General features: G+C 50.1%; 1 protein-coding gene across 3 annotated transcripts in view; it reads left to right on the top strand.

Annotated features, from left to right (window-relative positions):
* The window catches only part of FLOT2 (flotillin 2), a 52,617-nt gene extending 39,718 nt beyond the window's left edge, over window positions 1-12,899 (top strand). For all 3 annotated transcript variants that reach the window (XM_087702916.1, XM_087702917.1, XM_087702919.1), the window contains 8 exons: window positions 441-564; window positions 3,421-3,539; window positions 6,558-6,671; window positions 6,771-6,890; window positions 8,573-8,787; window positions 9,974-10,157; window positions 10,961-11,110; window positions 11,306-12,899. In XM_087702916.1, the coding sequence (XP_087559042.1) occupies window positions 441-564; window positions 3,421-3,539; window positions 6,558-6,671; window positions 6,771-6,890; window positions 8,573-8,787; window positions 9,974-10,157; window positions 10,961-11,110; window positions 11,306-11,344 (1,065 nt within the window). In that variant the 3' untranslated portion in view covers window positions 11,345-12,899. The remainder of the gene's footprint in view (window positions 1-440; window positions 565-3,420; window positions 3,540-6,557; window positions 6,672-6,770; window positions 6,891-8,572; window positions 8,788-9,973; window positions 10,158-10,960; window positions 11,111-11,305) is intronic.
* The last annotated feature ends 4,657 nt before the right edge of the window (window positions 12,900-17,556 follow it).

Raw genomic sequence — 17,556 nt, 5'->3', positions numbered from 1 at the left:
GATCACGGGGAATCCTCCACCGGCCACAAGTGTGAAACGGCAGTGTTCTTCAGTGCCGTTGTAACTTTGAGCAGTCTGTTGTAAGTCGAGGACCACCCGTACTGGTCTAGTTAATTGGAAGCACCCCCTTTTGTGCCGGGGAGTGTGGGGGGGACCCGGGGACTCTCTTTAAAATAGAACCCACTTGAACGTAGCAGCACACAAGTCCCTAAGGAGGTTTCGTCTGAATTCACCGTTTTTGTGCCCACGTTGGAGGGCAGCCTGTTCCTCTCCTTGGGTCCTCCTCCTGGTATCTGGGCTGGCTGAGGGGGTCCCCTCTCCTCTGGCCGGCCTTTGGGAAGCCAGTCCGGCCGAGCCAGGATTCCTAAAAGCCAAGCAATTGTCCACCACCTCCGGCTGAGCCGCCGGCCCTTCTCACGCTGCCTCCCTTCGGCCTGCAGGTGAAGATAATGACCGACAAGGAGCTCTTGGCCGTCGCTTGCGAGCAGTTCTTGGGGAAGAACGTGCAGGACATCAAGAACGTCGTTCTGCAGACCTTGGAGGGACACCTCCGGTCCATCCTGGGTGCGTATCGGCCGGGGGGGGGGGGGAGAGCAGGGGATGGCTTACAGCAGTCAGGAATAAATCTACGAGACCATCTTGATTGATTGATTTATTACATTTATATGCCGCCCTTTTCCCCGAAGGGGACTCAGGGCGGCTCACAATTCAAATCAGGGAAGGGGGGTACAGACAAAAAATAAAAAAGACGAAACATAACAATGCATAATTTAAAACTCACAACAGTCATACCATTCGAGGAGGGGGGCAACAGCTCTTTAGCCCCAGGCCTGTCGGAACAGCCAGGTTTTAAGGGCTTTGCGGAAGGCCTGGAGGGTGGTGAGGGTTCGAATCTCCACGGGGAGTTCGTTCCAGAGGGTCAGAGCAGCCACAGAGAAGGCTCTCCTCCGGGTAGTCGCCAGACGGCACTGGCCGGCGGATGGAATTCGGAGGAGGCCTAATCTATGCGATCGTATCGGTCTAGCGGAGGTATTTGGCAGCACACCTCCCTAAGACTGATAAGATCACACAGGATGGGCCTTCTGCGGGTGCCATCAGCTGGACAATGCCGGCTGGCGACGCCTCGGAGCAGGGCCTTCTCTGTTGCCGCTCCGGCCCTGTGGAACGAGCTACCCCCAGAGATCCGGACCCTTCCCACTCTCATGGCCTTCCGAAAAGCTACCAAAACCTGGCTACTCTAGCAGGCCTGGGGCTGTTGACCTCTGGATTGAGGTCCAGCCCCGCTTAGATTGAGTGCATGTTGTGTCTCTTTTAAAATTGTTGTGTTTTATTTGTTTTTTAATCCCTTTTTAATTTTTTTTTTAATTCTTGTTTCTGTAAGCCACCCGGAGTCCTTCGGGATTGGGCAGCCTATAAATTTAATAAACAGTAAACAGCAAATGGCCTGCAGGGCCCTCCACCTGAACCCCAAACCGCCCCTCCTGGCTTTGAGGCTGCTCTGCCTTGTGAGGCCAGGTGAACCTAGGATGGAAGATGTGTCAGCCGTCCAGGTCATGCTTGCCCCAAAGATGCTTTTTCCAAAAGGTGATTGGAGTTTTTTTTCCCCCTTGAAAACATTTAGCTTCTCATCCAAGAAGAATAGGTGGTATATCTGGCTCAATAGCAATAACTGTGAATCGGGGATCTTGGAGTCCTAGTTGACAAATATTTAAATATGAGCCAGCAACAGCTGCCAAAAAAGCCAACACAGCTAGGCTGCATCAACAGAGGGAGAGAATCAAGATCCCGTGGAAGAGTTAGTACCACTTTACAAGGCCTTGGTAAAAGCCATACTTGGAATATTTGCATCCAGTTTTGGTCACCACGATGTAGAAACGATGTGGAGACTCTAGAAAGAGTGCAGAGAAGAGCAAGAAAGAGGATTAAATGCATGGAAATCAAAACATATGAAGAACGGTTGCAGGAACTGGGTAGGTCTAGTTTGAAAAGAAGGACCTGGGGGGAGACATGATAACGTCCCAACAGTTGAGAGGCTGCCCCAAAGCAGAGGGAGGGTCCACCTATTCTCCAGAGCAGTGTTTCTCAACCTTGGCAACTTGAAGATGTCTGGACTTCAAGTCCCAGAATTCCCCAGCCAGCATTCGCTGGCTGGGGAATTCTGGGAGTTGAAGTCCGGACATCTTCAAGTTGCCAAGGTTGAGAAACACTGCTCCAGAGCACTAGGAGGAAAGATGAGAAGCAATGGATGAAAGATAAGGAGAGAAGCAAGGTAGAATTAAGGAGAAATAGCAGCGAGGACAATTAACCAGTGGAACTACTTGCCACCAGAAGCTTCTCAAGAAGAGACTGGACAACCATTTGTCCGGAATGGCAGAGGGCAGGGATGGCTAACCTTTTTGTCGTTGCGAGCTGAAAGGGCACACAACAACACATACACGTGTACCCTCCCCCCTGTGCACGACCCTCACCCACAACCCCCCCACGCATGCCCCATTTTGGGCCTAGTGGGCCTCCCTGAAGAGCAAAAACAGAGCATGGGGGGCGCACTGTCACTCCCCACGCCTCCCATACATGCGTGCACTGCAGAGACCTGAAAAATCAGCTGGCCGGCGGGAGGCACAATCACATGCACAGTGGAGCTGAGCTGGGGTGAGAGCTGGCATGCCCACAGAGAGGGCTCCACATGCCATCTGTGGCACACATGCCAAACCTTCGCCATCATGGATCTAGGGTCTCCTGCTTGAGCAGGGGGTTGGACTAGAAGACCTCCGAGGTCCCTTCCCACTCTCCCATTCTGCTTGTCAGAAGGCTGCCAAGGGGGCCAGTTGCAGCTGTCATAAATACGTGCCAAGTTGCCAAATGTCCCATTTTTGACCACGTGACCCAAGTGTCCCATTTTTGACACACACACACACACACACACACACACGACAATGCGACCGTTGTAAATAGGAGCCAGCTGCAAATTTTGATCACGGGGAATCCTCCACCGGCCACAAGTGTGAAACAGCAATGTTTTTCAGTGCCGTTGTAACTTTGAGGAGTCTGTTGTAAGTTGAGGACCACCCGTACTGGGGATGCTCCAGGGGGATCACCTGTGTGAAAACCTCTCACCCGACGTTTTTCAGTGCTGTTGTAATTTCGAACAGTCACTAAGTGAACACTTGTAAGTCGAGGACTGTCAGTAACCGCCTGCAAACCCAGGCAACGGAGTCCCTTTTGGGAGTTGCGCCCCTCCCTCCTTCTCGGCTGTCAGTGTGTGTGTTTTTGTACACCTGTGTGTGTTTTGTGGCTGCATGTTTCTCTTATTTTTATTACTTCTTTCCTTCTTTTTTGTAAGCCGCCCGGAGTCCTCCGGGATTGGGCGGCCTATAAATTTTATTAATAAATAAATAATAAAATAAATGCTCGGCCTTGCAGGCACTCTGACCGTGGAACAGATCTATCAGGACCGAGACCAGTTTGCCAAGCTGGTGCGGGAAGTGGCAGCGCCGGATGTGGGCAGGATGGGCATCGAGATCCTCAGCTTCACTATCAAGGTAGGAGGGGACGAGGCGCGGGGATGGGGGGGAGCCTTTGGGCAGGAGGGAGGGGGAGCCCCCCAGAGAGCCTAGGGGAGAGAAAGAGGAGGGGGGAAGACTGCTCCTCCCTAATAGCTCCCAGAGAGTCGAGGCTTCAATCCAGCAGGGCTGTCCAAACTTGGCTCCAAAGCACAGAAGAAGAAAAGAGAGAAAAATTGACGGAGATAAGAAGAGAAATCTTGAGAGAAGCACTAGTGATAACCAAAGATAAGCTGATGGAAAGAGCAGATGTTGGGTTTCAAGCTTTTGTGAGATATGAAAGGAACAGCATGTTCCCAAGAGAACTTTATACAAGATTTATTAAGAAAGTAACTAGAACATTAATGCTGCAAATGGCAAGAGATATAAGACCGTCCTATTGCTGGATGCAATGAAAATGTATAATAAAAACTAAGTTAAATTTAGTTTACTAGTAGTATGTATAAAATGAAGCGACAATAGCTATAGGTAAATAATAATAATGATAACAATACATATAGATATATGAGTTTGATAATATGAAATTTTATATGAACAATACATGGAGATTATGAGAGGAGGTTTAAAAGCTTTATCTAAAATATGTTATAAAGATGTATTGTGACTGGATGATTTCGGGAAGATTTAATGGAATGTTGTTCTATAATCCTATTCTAGATTTTGAATATTATATATAAAAGGACGTAAAAACAATTATAGCCAAATTAAGGTTGAGCTGTAATAATCGTGACATACATGAATACAGGTGAATTTAAAATATGCGATTTGATATGAAGAGCAGGTGGTGACTATGGAAGAGATGCATGGAAATACTGCAGTGTTTCTCAACCTTGGCAACTTGAAGATGTCCGGATTTCAACTCCCAGAATTCCCCAGCCAGCGAATGCTGGCTGGGGAATTCTAGGAGTTGAAGTCCGGGCATCTTCAAGTTGACAAGGTTGAGAAACACTGTCCTAACCACTGCTGGGGAATTCTGGGAGTTGAAGTCCGGACATCTTCAAGTTGCCAAGGTTGAGAAACACTGTCCTAACCACTGCTGGGGAATTCTGGGAGTTGAAGTCCGGACATCTTCAAGTTGCCAAGGTTGAGAAACACTGAAATACTGTAACCATCTGACAGACTTTCTACAACTTGTAATGGAAGATGGGTTTTTTTATTTTATTTTATTTTATTTTTATGTTTGTCATTGTTTAAAAACAAAAATTGTTTAAAAAAGACTTGTGGGCTTCAACTCCCAGAATTCCCCAGCCGGCATGGAGAATTGGTCACGTGATCGTGGCTGGCTGGGGAATTCTGGGAGTTGAAGTCCACAAGTCTTAAAGTCCCCAACTTTGGACAGCCCTCTCTAGAGGTCTGAAGACGCTAAAGAGCTCAGCTTGGAAGAATCCCCACCTCTCGTTTTTGGTTTGGGGCCTGACATACGGTGGATGAGGGATTCTGGGAGTTGAAGTCCAAACACGGTGACTGGGCTTCTGGGAGTTGAAGTCCACAGACGGTGGATGAGGGATTCTGGGAGTTGAAGTCCACTGACGGTGGATGAGGGATTCTGGGAGTTGAAGTCCACAGACGGTGGATGAGGAATTCTGGGAGTTGAAGTCCACAGACGGTGGATGAGGGATTCTGGGAGTTGAAGTCCAAACATGGTGGATGAGGGATTCTGGGAGTTGAAGTCCACTGATGGTGGATGAGGGATTCTGGGAGTTGAAGTCCACAGACGGTGGATGAGGGATTCTGGGAGTTGAAGTCCAAACATGGTGGATGAGGGATTCTGGGAGTTGAAGTCCACAGACGGTGGATGAGGGATTCTGGGAGTTGAAGTCCACTGATGGTGGATGAGGGATTCTGGGAGTTGAAGTCCACTGACGGTGGATGAGGGATTCTGGGAGTTGAAGTCCAAACACGGTGGATGAGGGATTCTGGGAGTTGAAGTCCACTGATGGTAGATGAGGAATTCTGGGAGTTGAAGTCCACAGACGGTGGATGAGGGATTCTGGGAGTTGAAGTCCACTGATGGTGGATGAGGGATTCTGGGAGTTGAAGTCCACAGACGGTGGATGAGGGATTCTGGGAGTTGAAGTCCAAACATGGTGGATGAGGGATTCTGGGAGTTGAAGTCCACTGATGGTGGATGAGGGATTCTGGGAGTTGAAGTCCAAACATGGTGGATGAGGGATTCTGGGAGTTGAAGTCCACAGACGGTGGATGAGGGATTCTGGGAGTTGAAGTCCACTGATGGTGGATGAGGGATTCTGGGAGTTGAAGTCCACTGACGGTGGATGAGGGATTCTGGGAGTTGAAGTCCAAACACGGTGGATGAGGGATTCTGGGAGTTGAAGTCCACTGATGGTGGATGAGGAATTCTGGGAGTTGAAGTCCACAGACGGTGGATGAGGGATTCTGGGAGTTGAAGTCCACTGATGGTGGATGAGGGATTCTGGGAGTTGAAGTCCACTGACGGTGGGTGAGGGATTCTGGGAATTGAAGTCCAAACACGGTGACTGGGCTTCTGGGAGTTGAAGTCCAAACACAGTGGATGAGGGATTCTGGGAGTTGAAGTCCACAGATGGTGGATGAGGGATTCTGGGAATTGAAGTCCAAACACGGTGACTGGGCTTCTGGGAGTTGAAGTCCAAACACAGTGGATGAGGGATTCTGGGAGTTGAAGTCCAAACATGGTGACTGGTCTTCTGGGAGTTGAAGTCCACTGATGGTGGATGAGGGATTCTGGGAGTTGAAGTCCACTGATGGTGGATGAGGGATTCTGGCAGTTGAAGTCCAAACACGGTGATTGGGCTTCTGGGAGTTGAAGTCCACAGACGGTGGTGGATGAGGGATTCTGGGAATTGTTCCATACACAGTGGCTGGGAGGCATTCTGGGAGTTGAAGTCCCAATTCAGGGGGACTCTGGAACGTGCTGAGGAGGCATTTCCCACCCTTCTGAGGGGGGTCCAGCCCAGAGCCACCCTTGACCGCCCCCTCCCCTTCTTTCCCTTGCAGGACGTCTACGATAAAGTCAGCTACCTGAGCTCCCTGGGGAAAACCCAGATTGCCGTGGTCCAGCGAGATGCCGATATCGGGGTGGCCGAGGCCGAGCGAGATGCCGGCATCCGGGTACGTGGAGTGAGCGAAGCCCCCTGGGCCGGCCCTTCCTCTTCCCTGGAGGGCCCCGGGGGACCCCGCTGAGCGGCCGTGCGCTTCTTGTCGCCGCAGGAGGCCGAGTGCAAGAAGGAGATGCTGGACGTGAAGTTCATGGCGGACACCAAGGTGGCCGACTCCAAGAGGGCCTTTGAAATGCAGAAGGCCGCCTTCACTCAGGAGATCAACATTAAGGTCAGAAGCTGCGGAAGGGGAAAGCGGGGGACGCTCGTGGCAGGAAGCCCTGGGGGCCCTCCGTAGATACCCGCAGACGAGGACAGCTGGAGCTCAGGATTGGCCTCTGGGGGGGTTCTGGGGGTTTGCTCACAGGCGTTTCATGACCCAGCTAGGCGACACCATCAGTGCCGGAAGGAAGTGGGGTTTGCGGAGAGGAGGGAGGGGAGGACAGTGGTGCCCTTGGTGCTGCTGTTGATTTGAGACCTTTCGTGGCCCAGCTGGGTAATATCATCAGTGCTAGAAAGGAGTAGAATTTGGGTGCTTTTCTCTCGGACGTTTCATGACCCAACTAGGTGACATCATCAGTGCCAGCAGGGCACGGGGTTTGCTGCCTGTTGATGTGTCACCCCCCTTGCCCTGCCAGGGTTGGTGGGAAGAAGGTCCCTTGGCTTCTTTGTCCCTCAATTTCCTGACGAAGGAGATTATTTGCTGCTTTCTTGTTTCTCCCGTGTTCCTTGAGCCTCTGCTTATCCAGATGTTGATCTTTGGCAGGGAGATAATCTTGGCCTTTTTCTTTCCTTTTTCTTTTTCTTTCCTTCTTTCCTTTTTCTTTCTTTTTTCTTTCCTTTTTCTTTCCTTTTTCCTTCCTTTTTTTCTTTTTTCTTTCTTTTTTTCTTTCCTTTTTCTTTCCTTTTTCTTTCTTTTTTCTTTCCTTTTTCTTTCCTTTTTTCTTTCCTTTTTCTTTCCTTTTTTTCTTTCCTTTTTCTTTCTTTTTTCTTTCCTTTTTCTTTACTTTTTCTTTCTTTTTTCTTTTTTCTTTACTTTTTCTTTTTCTTTCTTTTTTCTTTACTTTTTCTTTACTTTTTCTTTTTTCTTTACTTTTCCTTTCTTTTTCCTTTCTTTTTTCTTTTCTTTCTTTTTTCTTTTTTCTTTCTTTTTCCTTTTTCTTTCTTTTTTCTTTCCTTTTTCTTTCTTTTTTCTTTTTTCTTTTTTCTTTCCTTTTTCTTTTTCTTTCTTTTTCCTTTTTCTTTCTTTTTTCTTTCCTTTGAGTGAAATTAAATGCCTCGATAGGCCTCATAATAGCTGCTTCATCTGAGTGCCAGGATTCCAGGAATTCTCTAGCTGCACTTCCTTAATTAAGGAGCCACCAAAAGGAAAACAACCCTTGGCAGGGGAAGAGACTTGCATATAAACATAGAGGAAACCCCGCTCCCTTCTAGCACTGATGATGTTGCCTAGTTGGGTCACGAAACGTCTGCAAAAAGACAGCCAAACTAAGACGTCAATAAAGACCCCATAATCCTCCTTGCTCCTCTTAATCCCCCCCCCCCAACTCCTTCCTCTTCTCCTCCACTCCACAACCCTCCCTTCTAGCACTGATGAAGTTACCTACTTGGGCCATGAAACGCCTGCTAGAAAACCACAGAGAGCCCATCAAGGGCCCCACGTGCTTTAGCTATGCCAGCCTCGGATGGGGGACGGAGCCAAGGGGGCAGAGAGAATGGCCCCAGGTGGGAAAATCAGGAAGCGATCCTCTTCTGCTGGGTTGGCAAGGAGAAACCTCCGCAGAAGCTCTGGGTTGGAGGGGGGACTCCCCCCCCCCACCTCCGCCTGCAGGGCTCCGGGCAAAGAGGCGGCCTTGACAGTTGGCCGTTCCCCGCCTCCTCTGACCGCCTCCTCCTTTCCCCCCCCCCGGACAGTCGGCCCAGGCTCAGCTGGCCTACGAGCTGCAGGGCGCCAAGGAGCAGCAGAAGATCCGCCAAGAGGAGATCGAGATCGAGGTGGTTCAGCGCCGGCGGCAGATCGACGTGGAGGAGAAGGAGATCTTGAGGATGGACAAGGAGCTCATCGCCACCATCCGGCTGCCGGCCGAGGCCGAGGCCCACCGCATGCAGGAGATCGCAGAGGGAGAGAAGTGAGCAGAGGACGGGAGGCCTTGCGCTGGGCTGGGGGGGTTTCCTGAATCTCCCCATGTGCACAAACGACAGGGGTCCTTGGTTAGAGACCTACATGGGGGGGGGGGGTCTCTTCTACTGCAGTGCCCACCTTCTGCCACATCACACACACCCCGGAAAAAATTAGATCAGCCCCACCCCTTTTGATATTCTGAAAGGCCCCTCCCCCCCAGCCGCTCACAGGTAGTCCTCGACTTACAACATTTCGCTTAGTGGCCATTCAAAGTTAAACAACTGCACTGAAAAAATTGACTTAGGACTGTGTGTTTCACACTTACGACCGTCGTGGCGTCATGCGATCCAAATTCAGGCCCTTAGCAACTGACTCGTATTTACAACGGTGGCAGTGTCCCCCGGGGTCACTTGATTTCCCCTTCCGACCAGCACGTTCCATGGGGGAAGCCAGGCCCACTTCACGGCCGCACGAGACGCTGAACGTCTGCAGTGATTCCCTTAAGGGTGGCCGGAAGGCCGTAAAATGAAGCACAGCTCATTGAATAAATCTCGCGTAACGACGGAAACGTTGGGCTGAATTGCAGTCGTAAGTCGAGGAAGGCCTGCCCACAGGTTGGAAGGCTCAACCCTCCAGAGCAGGGGTCTCCAACTGTGGCCACTTTAAGACCTGTGGAATTCTGGGAGTTGAAGTCCACCAGTCTTAACGCTTTGTTGGCTGAGGAATTCTGGGAATTGGAGTCCACCAGTCTTAAAGCTTTGCTGGCTGAGGAATTCTGGGAATTGGAGTCCATCAGTCTTAACGCTTTGCTGGCTGAGGAATTCTGGGAATTGGAGTCCACCAGTCTTAAAGCTTTGCTGGCTGAGGAATTCTGGGAATTAGAGTCCACAGGCCTTAAAGCTTTGCTGGCTGAGGAATTCTGGGAATTAGAGTCCACCAGTCTTAAAGCTTTGCTGGCTGAGGAATTCTGGGAGTTGAAGTCCACCAGTCTTAACGCTTTGCTGACTGAGGAATTCTGGGAATTGGAGTCCACAGGCCTTAAAGCTTTGCTGGCTGAGGAATTCTGGGAATCGAAGTCCACAGCTCTTAAACTTGCCAAAGTTGGAGACCCCTGCTCTGGAGGTCCCCCTGCCCGAGAAGGCTGAGGGACTCCCGGACCCCCTTCACGAGCGCCCGCCTCTTCCTCTCCGAAGGGTCAAGCAGGTGCTGATCGCCCAGGCCGAAGGGGAGAAGATCCGGAAGATCGGCGAGGCCGAAGCCCTGGTGATCGAGGCCATTGGCAAGGCGGAGGCCGAGAAGATGAAGCTCAAGGCGGAGGCCTACCAGCAGTACGGGGAGGCAGCCAAGATGGCCCTGGTCCTGGACGCCCTGCCCCACGTGAGTACCTGGCCTGCGGAGGGCAGGGGGCTCCCTTCCCCTCCCGCCCAGCTGTCCTGTGGAGCCGCTGAGCACCTCCATCCTTAGCAAAAAGGAGGTGGCAAATCCCGGTATTTGAGGGGCTGCCCCAGAGAAGAGGGGGTCAAATTATTCCCCAGAGCCCCAGAGAAGCAGCGGGAAACCGATCAAGGAGAGGAGCAACCTTCCTGACAGTTAGAAACAATTAAACCAGTGGAACCGCTTGCCACCAGAAGTCAAGGGGTTCAGACGTGGAGGTCGGACAGCCGTTTGTATGAAACAGTATATACGCTCTCCTGCCTGTGCAGGGGGTTGGACTAGAGGACCTCCGAGGTCCCTTCCAGCTCTTGTCATTCTGTTTACAAAGACATGGAAGCTTTTGGGGGAAAAGTGCAGAGAAGAGCAACGAAAATCATAGGAATTGCAGGATTTGGGACAGTTTCCGGACAGGGAGAAGAATTCATCAGTGGAACAATTTGCCTTCAGAAGTTGTAAATTAAAGGTGTCCAAATTTTGGGGGATTTTTAAGACTTGTGGACTTCAACTCCCAGAATTCCCCAGCCAGCGAATGCTGGCTGGGGAATTCTGGGAGTTGAAGTCCATAAGTCTTAAAAATCCCCCAAAATTTTGGACACCCCTGTTGCGAATGCTTCCAACACCGGGAGTTTCTAAGAAGAGATCGCATAACCATTCCTCTGGAGTGGCGTCCAGGGGGTTGGGCTAGATGGCCTCCGAGGCCCCTTTCCGACTCTCTCTCTCTCCCCCCCCCTGCCCTCCCTCCGCAGATCGCGGCCAAGGTCTCGGCTCCCCTCGCCAAGGTGGGCGAGATCGTCATCCTCAGCGGAGATAACAACAAGGTCACCTCGGAGGTGAACCGGCTCCTGGCGGAAATCCCGGCCTCTGTGCACGCCCTCACCGGGGTCGACCTCGCCAAAGTAAGCCCCCCCCCCACCCGGGAGCTGCGTGCGCCTCCTCGCACTCCGACCCCCTTTGGCCGGGGAGGTCTGCCAGATGTGATGCAGGATTGGGGGGGGGGCTCCTCTCAGTCCCGAGAGGTGGTGGTGGGGACTTGGGGGGGGGATGCCGGGAGGGGTTTGCATCCTCTGCCTCTTTCCCCCCTCCCCCTGCAGATCCCGCTGATCCAGAAGGCCACCGGAGTCCACGCCTGAGCCTCCCCCCCGGTTGAGAAGAACCTCCCGTCCCATGATGCACTTCCCACCCACTGTCGTCTCGACATCCGGCAGGGGAGAGGGGGGGAGCCCCTCTCGGTGGGTGCCTTAATCGTGGGAGGAGCACGGCTGCCCCCCACTCCCCACAAACGTCCTTGCATTTCTAAGAGTGGGGGGGGGTCTCCGGGTCGCTTCTCTGCTCTGTGTCGTGCTAGCCAACCCCTCCCCTCCTCCTCCTCCTCCAACTTTGTGCCTTGACTGCCTGCACCCACCACACACTCCTCCCGTCCCCCGTCCCCCCACGGACTGTTGCTGGCCCAGAAAGAAGCCCCTCCCCTAATCCGAGCGGGTCAGATATGGGCCTAACCTCCTCACCCGTCACGTATACAGCAGGAGGTCTCCTCTCTGTCCCTCCAGTGGGGAAGGGGGCTGCCTTGGTGCCCGGGAGAGGGGGGCCGTGGTGGGCCGGGGCAGGATTCGACAGACAGCTTTGACTGTGGGCCGCGTAGACTCTGAGCTCCTGCATTCACCCGTCCCCCCTTCCCCTCCCCAGATTGTGCCTGGTCTTTAGCCGGTCTGCAGCCTCCTCCTAATTGTGTGTGTGTAGGGGTGTCTGACCTCCCAGAGCCCACCCCTCACCAGCCGTCCGCAGCTTCGCCTGTGTCCAGTGGAACTGCCTCCCCTTCGGCCCACCTGCCCCGCGAAAGTGCCTGACCGGACAGTCTGGATCACAGACGTTGCATGCTGCCACCCCCCTCCGTCCTCCGCGTGCCTCGGAAGCCCTGGAAGGGCAGGCTGGCTGGGGGGGCTGAAGACCCCCTGCAGGCCATGCCCCATCCCTCACCAGCATGAGTTTTCATCCGGGCAGCTCCCGTGGGTCGACCCCCCCCCCCAGAGTGCCAGGAGCCGAGGAATCCCCGTGGTCTCCCCCAAACAGCAGGCCCCTTCCCCACACCCTGTTTTGGGGGGGGGCTCTCTCCTTCGTGCCCCCCCCGGGAAAGGTTGGGGCTCCGTGCCGAGAACAGAGGGGAGCTGTCCCTGGTGTTGCCTACCTCCAAGGGCCCAAACTGGCTGGCTGGCTTGACACCCCCTCCCCACCGAAAGGGGTTTTCTGTCTGTGGAGGAGGGAATTTGGGGGCAGCTGTGCCCCCCCCCCCTGTCTGCTGTGAAGTCCAAGAGGGAATTGTGGCTCCCTGGATTCTCAGGGTGGCCCCTCCTGTGCTGTGAATGGGGGTCCTTGCCAGGGGCTTGTGCTGGGGGGGGGGGCAAGGGGGGGGCGATGCCAGAAGGCTGGAGCCCATTTCTAAAGGTTCTCCTCCTTGCAGGGCTGCCTGCTCAGCCTCTGGAGGCAGCCGAGCCTTTCCCAGTCCCGCTGCTCCTTCCGCAGCCCCCCCCTTGGCCAGCCCCTCTGCCCCACAGAAGCTGCCTGCTCCCCACCACCACCACCCCACTTCCCCGCTTGAGCGTGGCGCATGGCTGCTGGCCTGGCCAGGAATGCTCATTTAGCCAAATGTGAACTTATAATGGAGAATAAAGTTGTTGTGATCTTGCTAAAGCTGCTCCGGGTCTTCACTCGATTGGGGGGGGGGGGGGGCTGAGGGCCGGCCAAGACCCCCTTCCTCGGCTCTGGGGCTGCTGGGACTTTGAACCCCAGGTGGATGCCCAATTTTGGAGAGCCCTTTCTCTGTCGCTGGAGGCCCTCTGAGATGCTGCCTCGGCAACTTCAGGATGGGTGGACGTCACACTTGGGAGACAAATGTGTCCACTTTGGGTTACCACAATATTTAAAAGATGTGGAGACCCTGGAAAGAGGGCAGAGAAGAGCAACCAGGATGATGAGGGGATGATTGGAGGCTCAAACATACGATGGACGGTTGCAGGAACTGGGCCTGGCTAGTCTAGGGAAGAGAAGGACCAGGGGAGACAGGAGAGCATCTTCCAGTATTTGAGGGGCTGCCCCAGAGTGGAGGAAGGGGGTCAAGCTATTCTCCAAGGCACCCAAAGGCCAGAGAAGGAAGAATGGATGGAAACTGACCAAGGAGAGATTCAACCTGGAATTAAGCATTTTTTCTTAATAGTGAGGACAATTAACCAGTGGAACTACTTGCCACCAGAAGTTGTGGGTGCTCCATCTCTGGAGGTTTTTAAGAAGAGATTGGACAGCGATTTCTCCAGAATGGTATAGGATCTCCTGCTTGAGTAGGGGGCTGGACTAGAAGACCTCCAAGGTCCCTTCCAACTCTTCTTTCTATTCTGCTCTCCTCTAGAATTCTACTCTGTTCAATATTTGAGGGGCTGCCAGAAAGGAGAGGAAGGGGGGGGTCCACCTATTCTCCAAGGCACCTGATGGCAGAAGAAGCAATGGGTGTAAACTAATCAAGAAGAGAAGCAGCCTGGGAGGAATTTCTTAATAGCGAGGATAGTTAAACCAGTGGAACAGCTTGCCACCAGAAGTTGCGGGTACAATTGTGGAGACTGGGCAGCCATTTGTATAAAATAGTGTGTAGAGTCTCCTGCCTGAGCAGGGGGTTGGACTAGAACAGTGTTTTTCAACCTTGGGGACTTTAAGTCCTATGGACTTCAACTCCCAGAATCCCCCAGCCAGCATAGCTGGCTGGGGAATTCTGGGAGTTGAAGTCCACAGGACTTAAAGTCCCCAAGGTTGAAAAACACTGGACTAGAAGACCTCCAGGGTCCCTTCCAATCTCCTGATTCTATGATTGCCAACAGAATTCTGGGAGTTGAAGTCCCCCGTCTGGCTGTTGTGTGCTCGGACCAACGGTGGCCCTGAAGGCCCAGCAGGGGTGGAAGGACGTCTGTCTCTGCTCCCTCTGATAACCTCCGGGACTAGCGACACCCCGGTTCTTGTTCATGGGGGGCGGGCAACTCACTGGGGTGGGGCATCCCAGGTGCAGCTCCTGATAAGGCAGGGTCCGGTCTGTTTTGGGCTCCTTATCTGGGGAGAAGCAGCGGGTGTGGACCTCCCGGGCAGGGCAGGAGGTCCGGTGGCAGCTGGAGACTGATAACAGGCGTAATTCTCCTCCTGGCACTGCCCAGAAAGATGCCACCCGCTCCTTGACTCTCTCTTGGGTGATCGGCAAGGAACACCCAGCCCTGGCATGCGCAGCTGTGCAGACCCACATGTCTTGTGGGGCTCAAGGCTGCTGCCCCCCTGTTCCTCTTCCATCTGCAGCACCCCCAAATCCTGTGGCTTTGGTGCCAAGCCAGCTGGCAGGGGGTCGTAATCCCCAGCGCCTTTTTTTTTCTTTTTAAATTTATTGAGTGCAAACTAAAACATTGGACAGTGTAATTGTCCTGGCGAAATCTATGCCGTACATGCCAAGATATGAAGTTACACATTATAACCACCCTGCTTTTTAACTTTTGATCTGTTCCGCATTTAACAAATATAAAAATACCACATTTTCAACCATACTGCTTTGTTTTTATCTTATAAACTTTCACTATTATAGTTTTCATACATAATTCTAATCTCCATTCTATAAATCTTAGTCCTCGCTTGTTTTGGGTCTTTCCTTTTCTGCAACACAACCGTCAATAAAATTTGTCCCAGATCTTAATAATATTCGGATTCGTCTTTGTTCTTCAATTCCCACGTCAATTTATCCATTTCAGCACAAGTCAGAATTTTCCTAATTATTTCCCCTTCCTGTGGGATTTCCCTGTTTTGGGCAAAGACGATTCTTGCTGCCGTAATAATATGTACTATTAAGTAAAATATAAAAATACCACATTTTCAACCATACTGCTTTGTTTTTATCTTATAAACTTTCACTATTACAGTTTTCATACATAATTCTAATCTCCATTCTATAAATCTTAGTCATCGCTTGTTTTGAGTCTTTTCTGCAACACAACCATCGATAAAATTTATCCCAGATCTTAATAATATTCGGATTCGTCTTTGTTCTTCAATTCCCACGTCAATTTATCCATTTCAGCACAAGTCAGAATTTTCCTAATTATTTCCCCTTCCTGTGGGATTTCCCTGTTTTGGGCAAAGACGATTCTTGCTGCCGTAATAATATGTACTATTAAGTAAAATATAAAAATACCACATTTTCAACCATACTGCTTTGTTTTTATCTTATAAACTTTCACTATTACAGTTTTCATACATAATTCTAATCTCCATTCTATAAATCTTAGTCATCGCTTGTTTTGAGTCTTTTCTGCAACACAACCATCGATAAAATTTATCCCAGATCTTAATAATATTCGGATTCGTCTTTGTTCTTCAATTCCCACGTCAATTTATCCATTTCAGCACAAGTCAGAATTTTCCTAATTATTTCCCCTTCCTGTGGGATTTCCCTGTTTTGGGCAAAGACCCTTCTTGCTGCCGTAATAATATGTACTATTAAGTAAACTACCCCCTTGTTCTATTTATTGTTTATAATTCCCAAAAGAAATAGTTCTGGTGTGAATTCTTATTTCCTCTTCGGTTATCTCTTATCGGCCACTTTTGGATTTTCCGACAATATTCTTTTGTTTTTTTGGCACGACCACCGCATATGGCAGTACGTGCCCGATTCGTAATCACACTTCCAACAATTTGGTGTCTCCGGCGCCTTCCTTTGGCCCGTCTCTAGATCAGGATTTCCAACCTTGTCAACTGGTGGACTTCAACTCCCAGAATGCTGCAGTCAATCAGGACAATCTCTCTTTCTTTTTTTTATAAAGATTTTTTATTTTTGTTACATAGACCAGTGTTTCCCAACCTTGGCAACTTGAAGATGTCCGGACTTCAACTCCCAGAATTCCCCAGCAGTGGTTAGGACAGTGTTTCTCAACCTTGTCAACTTGAAGATGTCCGGACTTCAACTCCCAGAGTTCCCCAGCCAGCATTCGCTGGCTGGGGAATTCTGGGAGTTGAAGTCCGGACGTCTTCAAGTTGCCAAGGTTGAGAAACACTGACATAGACAACATATACACACAACAATAGAGAAACAAAAACAAAAAAGAAAGAAGAAAAAAACACACACACATACACAAAACCCCATCGTCACATACAGCATGTCGTTTGGTTACAGGTGTTTTAACATTTATCATTCTTATACATTTATTATTTCATTTAATAGGTTATAATTTAGTATCATTTCTTATTCCCCTACCTGTGGCAATCCATCCCAACTACATTTCCCCACACACACACACACCGTATATCTCTGTTATATATATATTTAATACACACAACAATAATTAAAACACACACACACACACACAAATCATCACATACAGCCTGTCGTTTGGTTACAGGTGTTTTAACATCCATATTCTCGAATAATATTTACCATCTCAGATTTTTCATCTAGTATAACTAAATACCTCACTTTCATTGTATAGTATATGTTCAGTTACCATTAGTATTATTTTTCCCCAGAAAATATACTTATGTTCATTATTATCCTTGTACTTCATACTTTCAAACAGAGGTCTTATTCCTTCATTTTTCAACAAAACGTCACTACATATATATATATATATATATATATATATATATATATATATATATATATATATATATATATATATATATATATATATATATATATATATATATATATATATATATATGTTTATATTTGTGCTGATAAATAAATAAAGGAAGACTAGTATAGATCTATTTCAAGCTATTTAGCTCTCATCAGCTAGCCATATCCTTACTGGGATTCGAACCTGTGCTCTATTGCCTCCCAGGCAGGGAGTTAACCATTTGAGCTACAGAGAACGACTCCTTTTATCAGCCAGCCAGGGTGGGAGGTATATACTTAAAGTCACAACCCCTGGTATGCCCAAGTGTGGGAGGAAGGTCACACTTCCACTCTCTGTCATTAGGCTCGTCACAAGAGTCCATCCAGACAGAAACCCAATATTTTTACTGTTGCCTTTGTTATATTTGTGTTTATATTTGTGCTGATAAATAAATAAAGGAAGACTAGTATAGATCTATTTCAAGCTATTTAGCTCTCATCAGCTAGCCATATCCTTACTGGGATTCGAACCTGTGCTCTATTGCCTCCCAGGCAGGGAGTTAACCATTTGAGCTACAGAGAACGACTCCTTTTATCAGCCAGCCAGGGTGGGAGGTATATACTTAAAGTCACAACCCCTGGTATGCCCAAGTGTGGGAGGAAGGTCACACTTCCACTCTCTGTCATTAGGCTCGTCACAAGAGTCCATCCAGACAG

This window comes from Thamnophis sirtalis, unplaced genomic scaffold (assembly GCF_051295495.1).
Source record: "Thamnophis sirtalis isolate CommonGarterSnake01/CBP01778 unplaced genomic scaffold, rThaSir2_p1.2 scaffold_17, whole genome shotgun sequence".
Classification (NCBI taxonomy): domain Eukaryota; kingdom Metazoa; phylum Chordata; class Lepidosauria; order Squamata; family Natricidae; genus Thamnophis; species Thamnophis sirtalis.
Note: the sequence above shows the minus strand (reverse complement) of the source record. Positions and strands in the feature narration are given on the sequence as shown.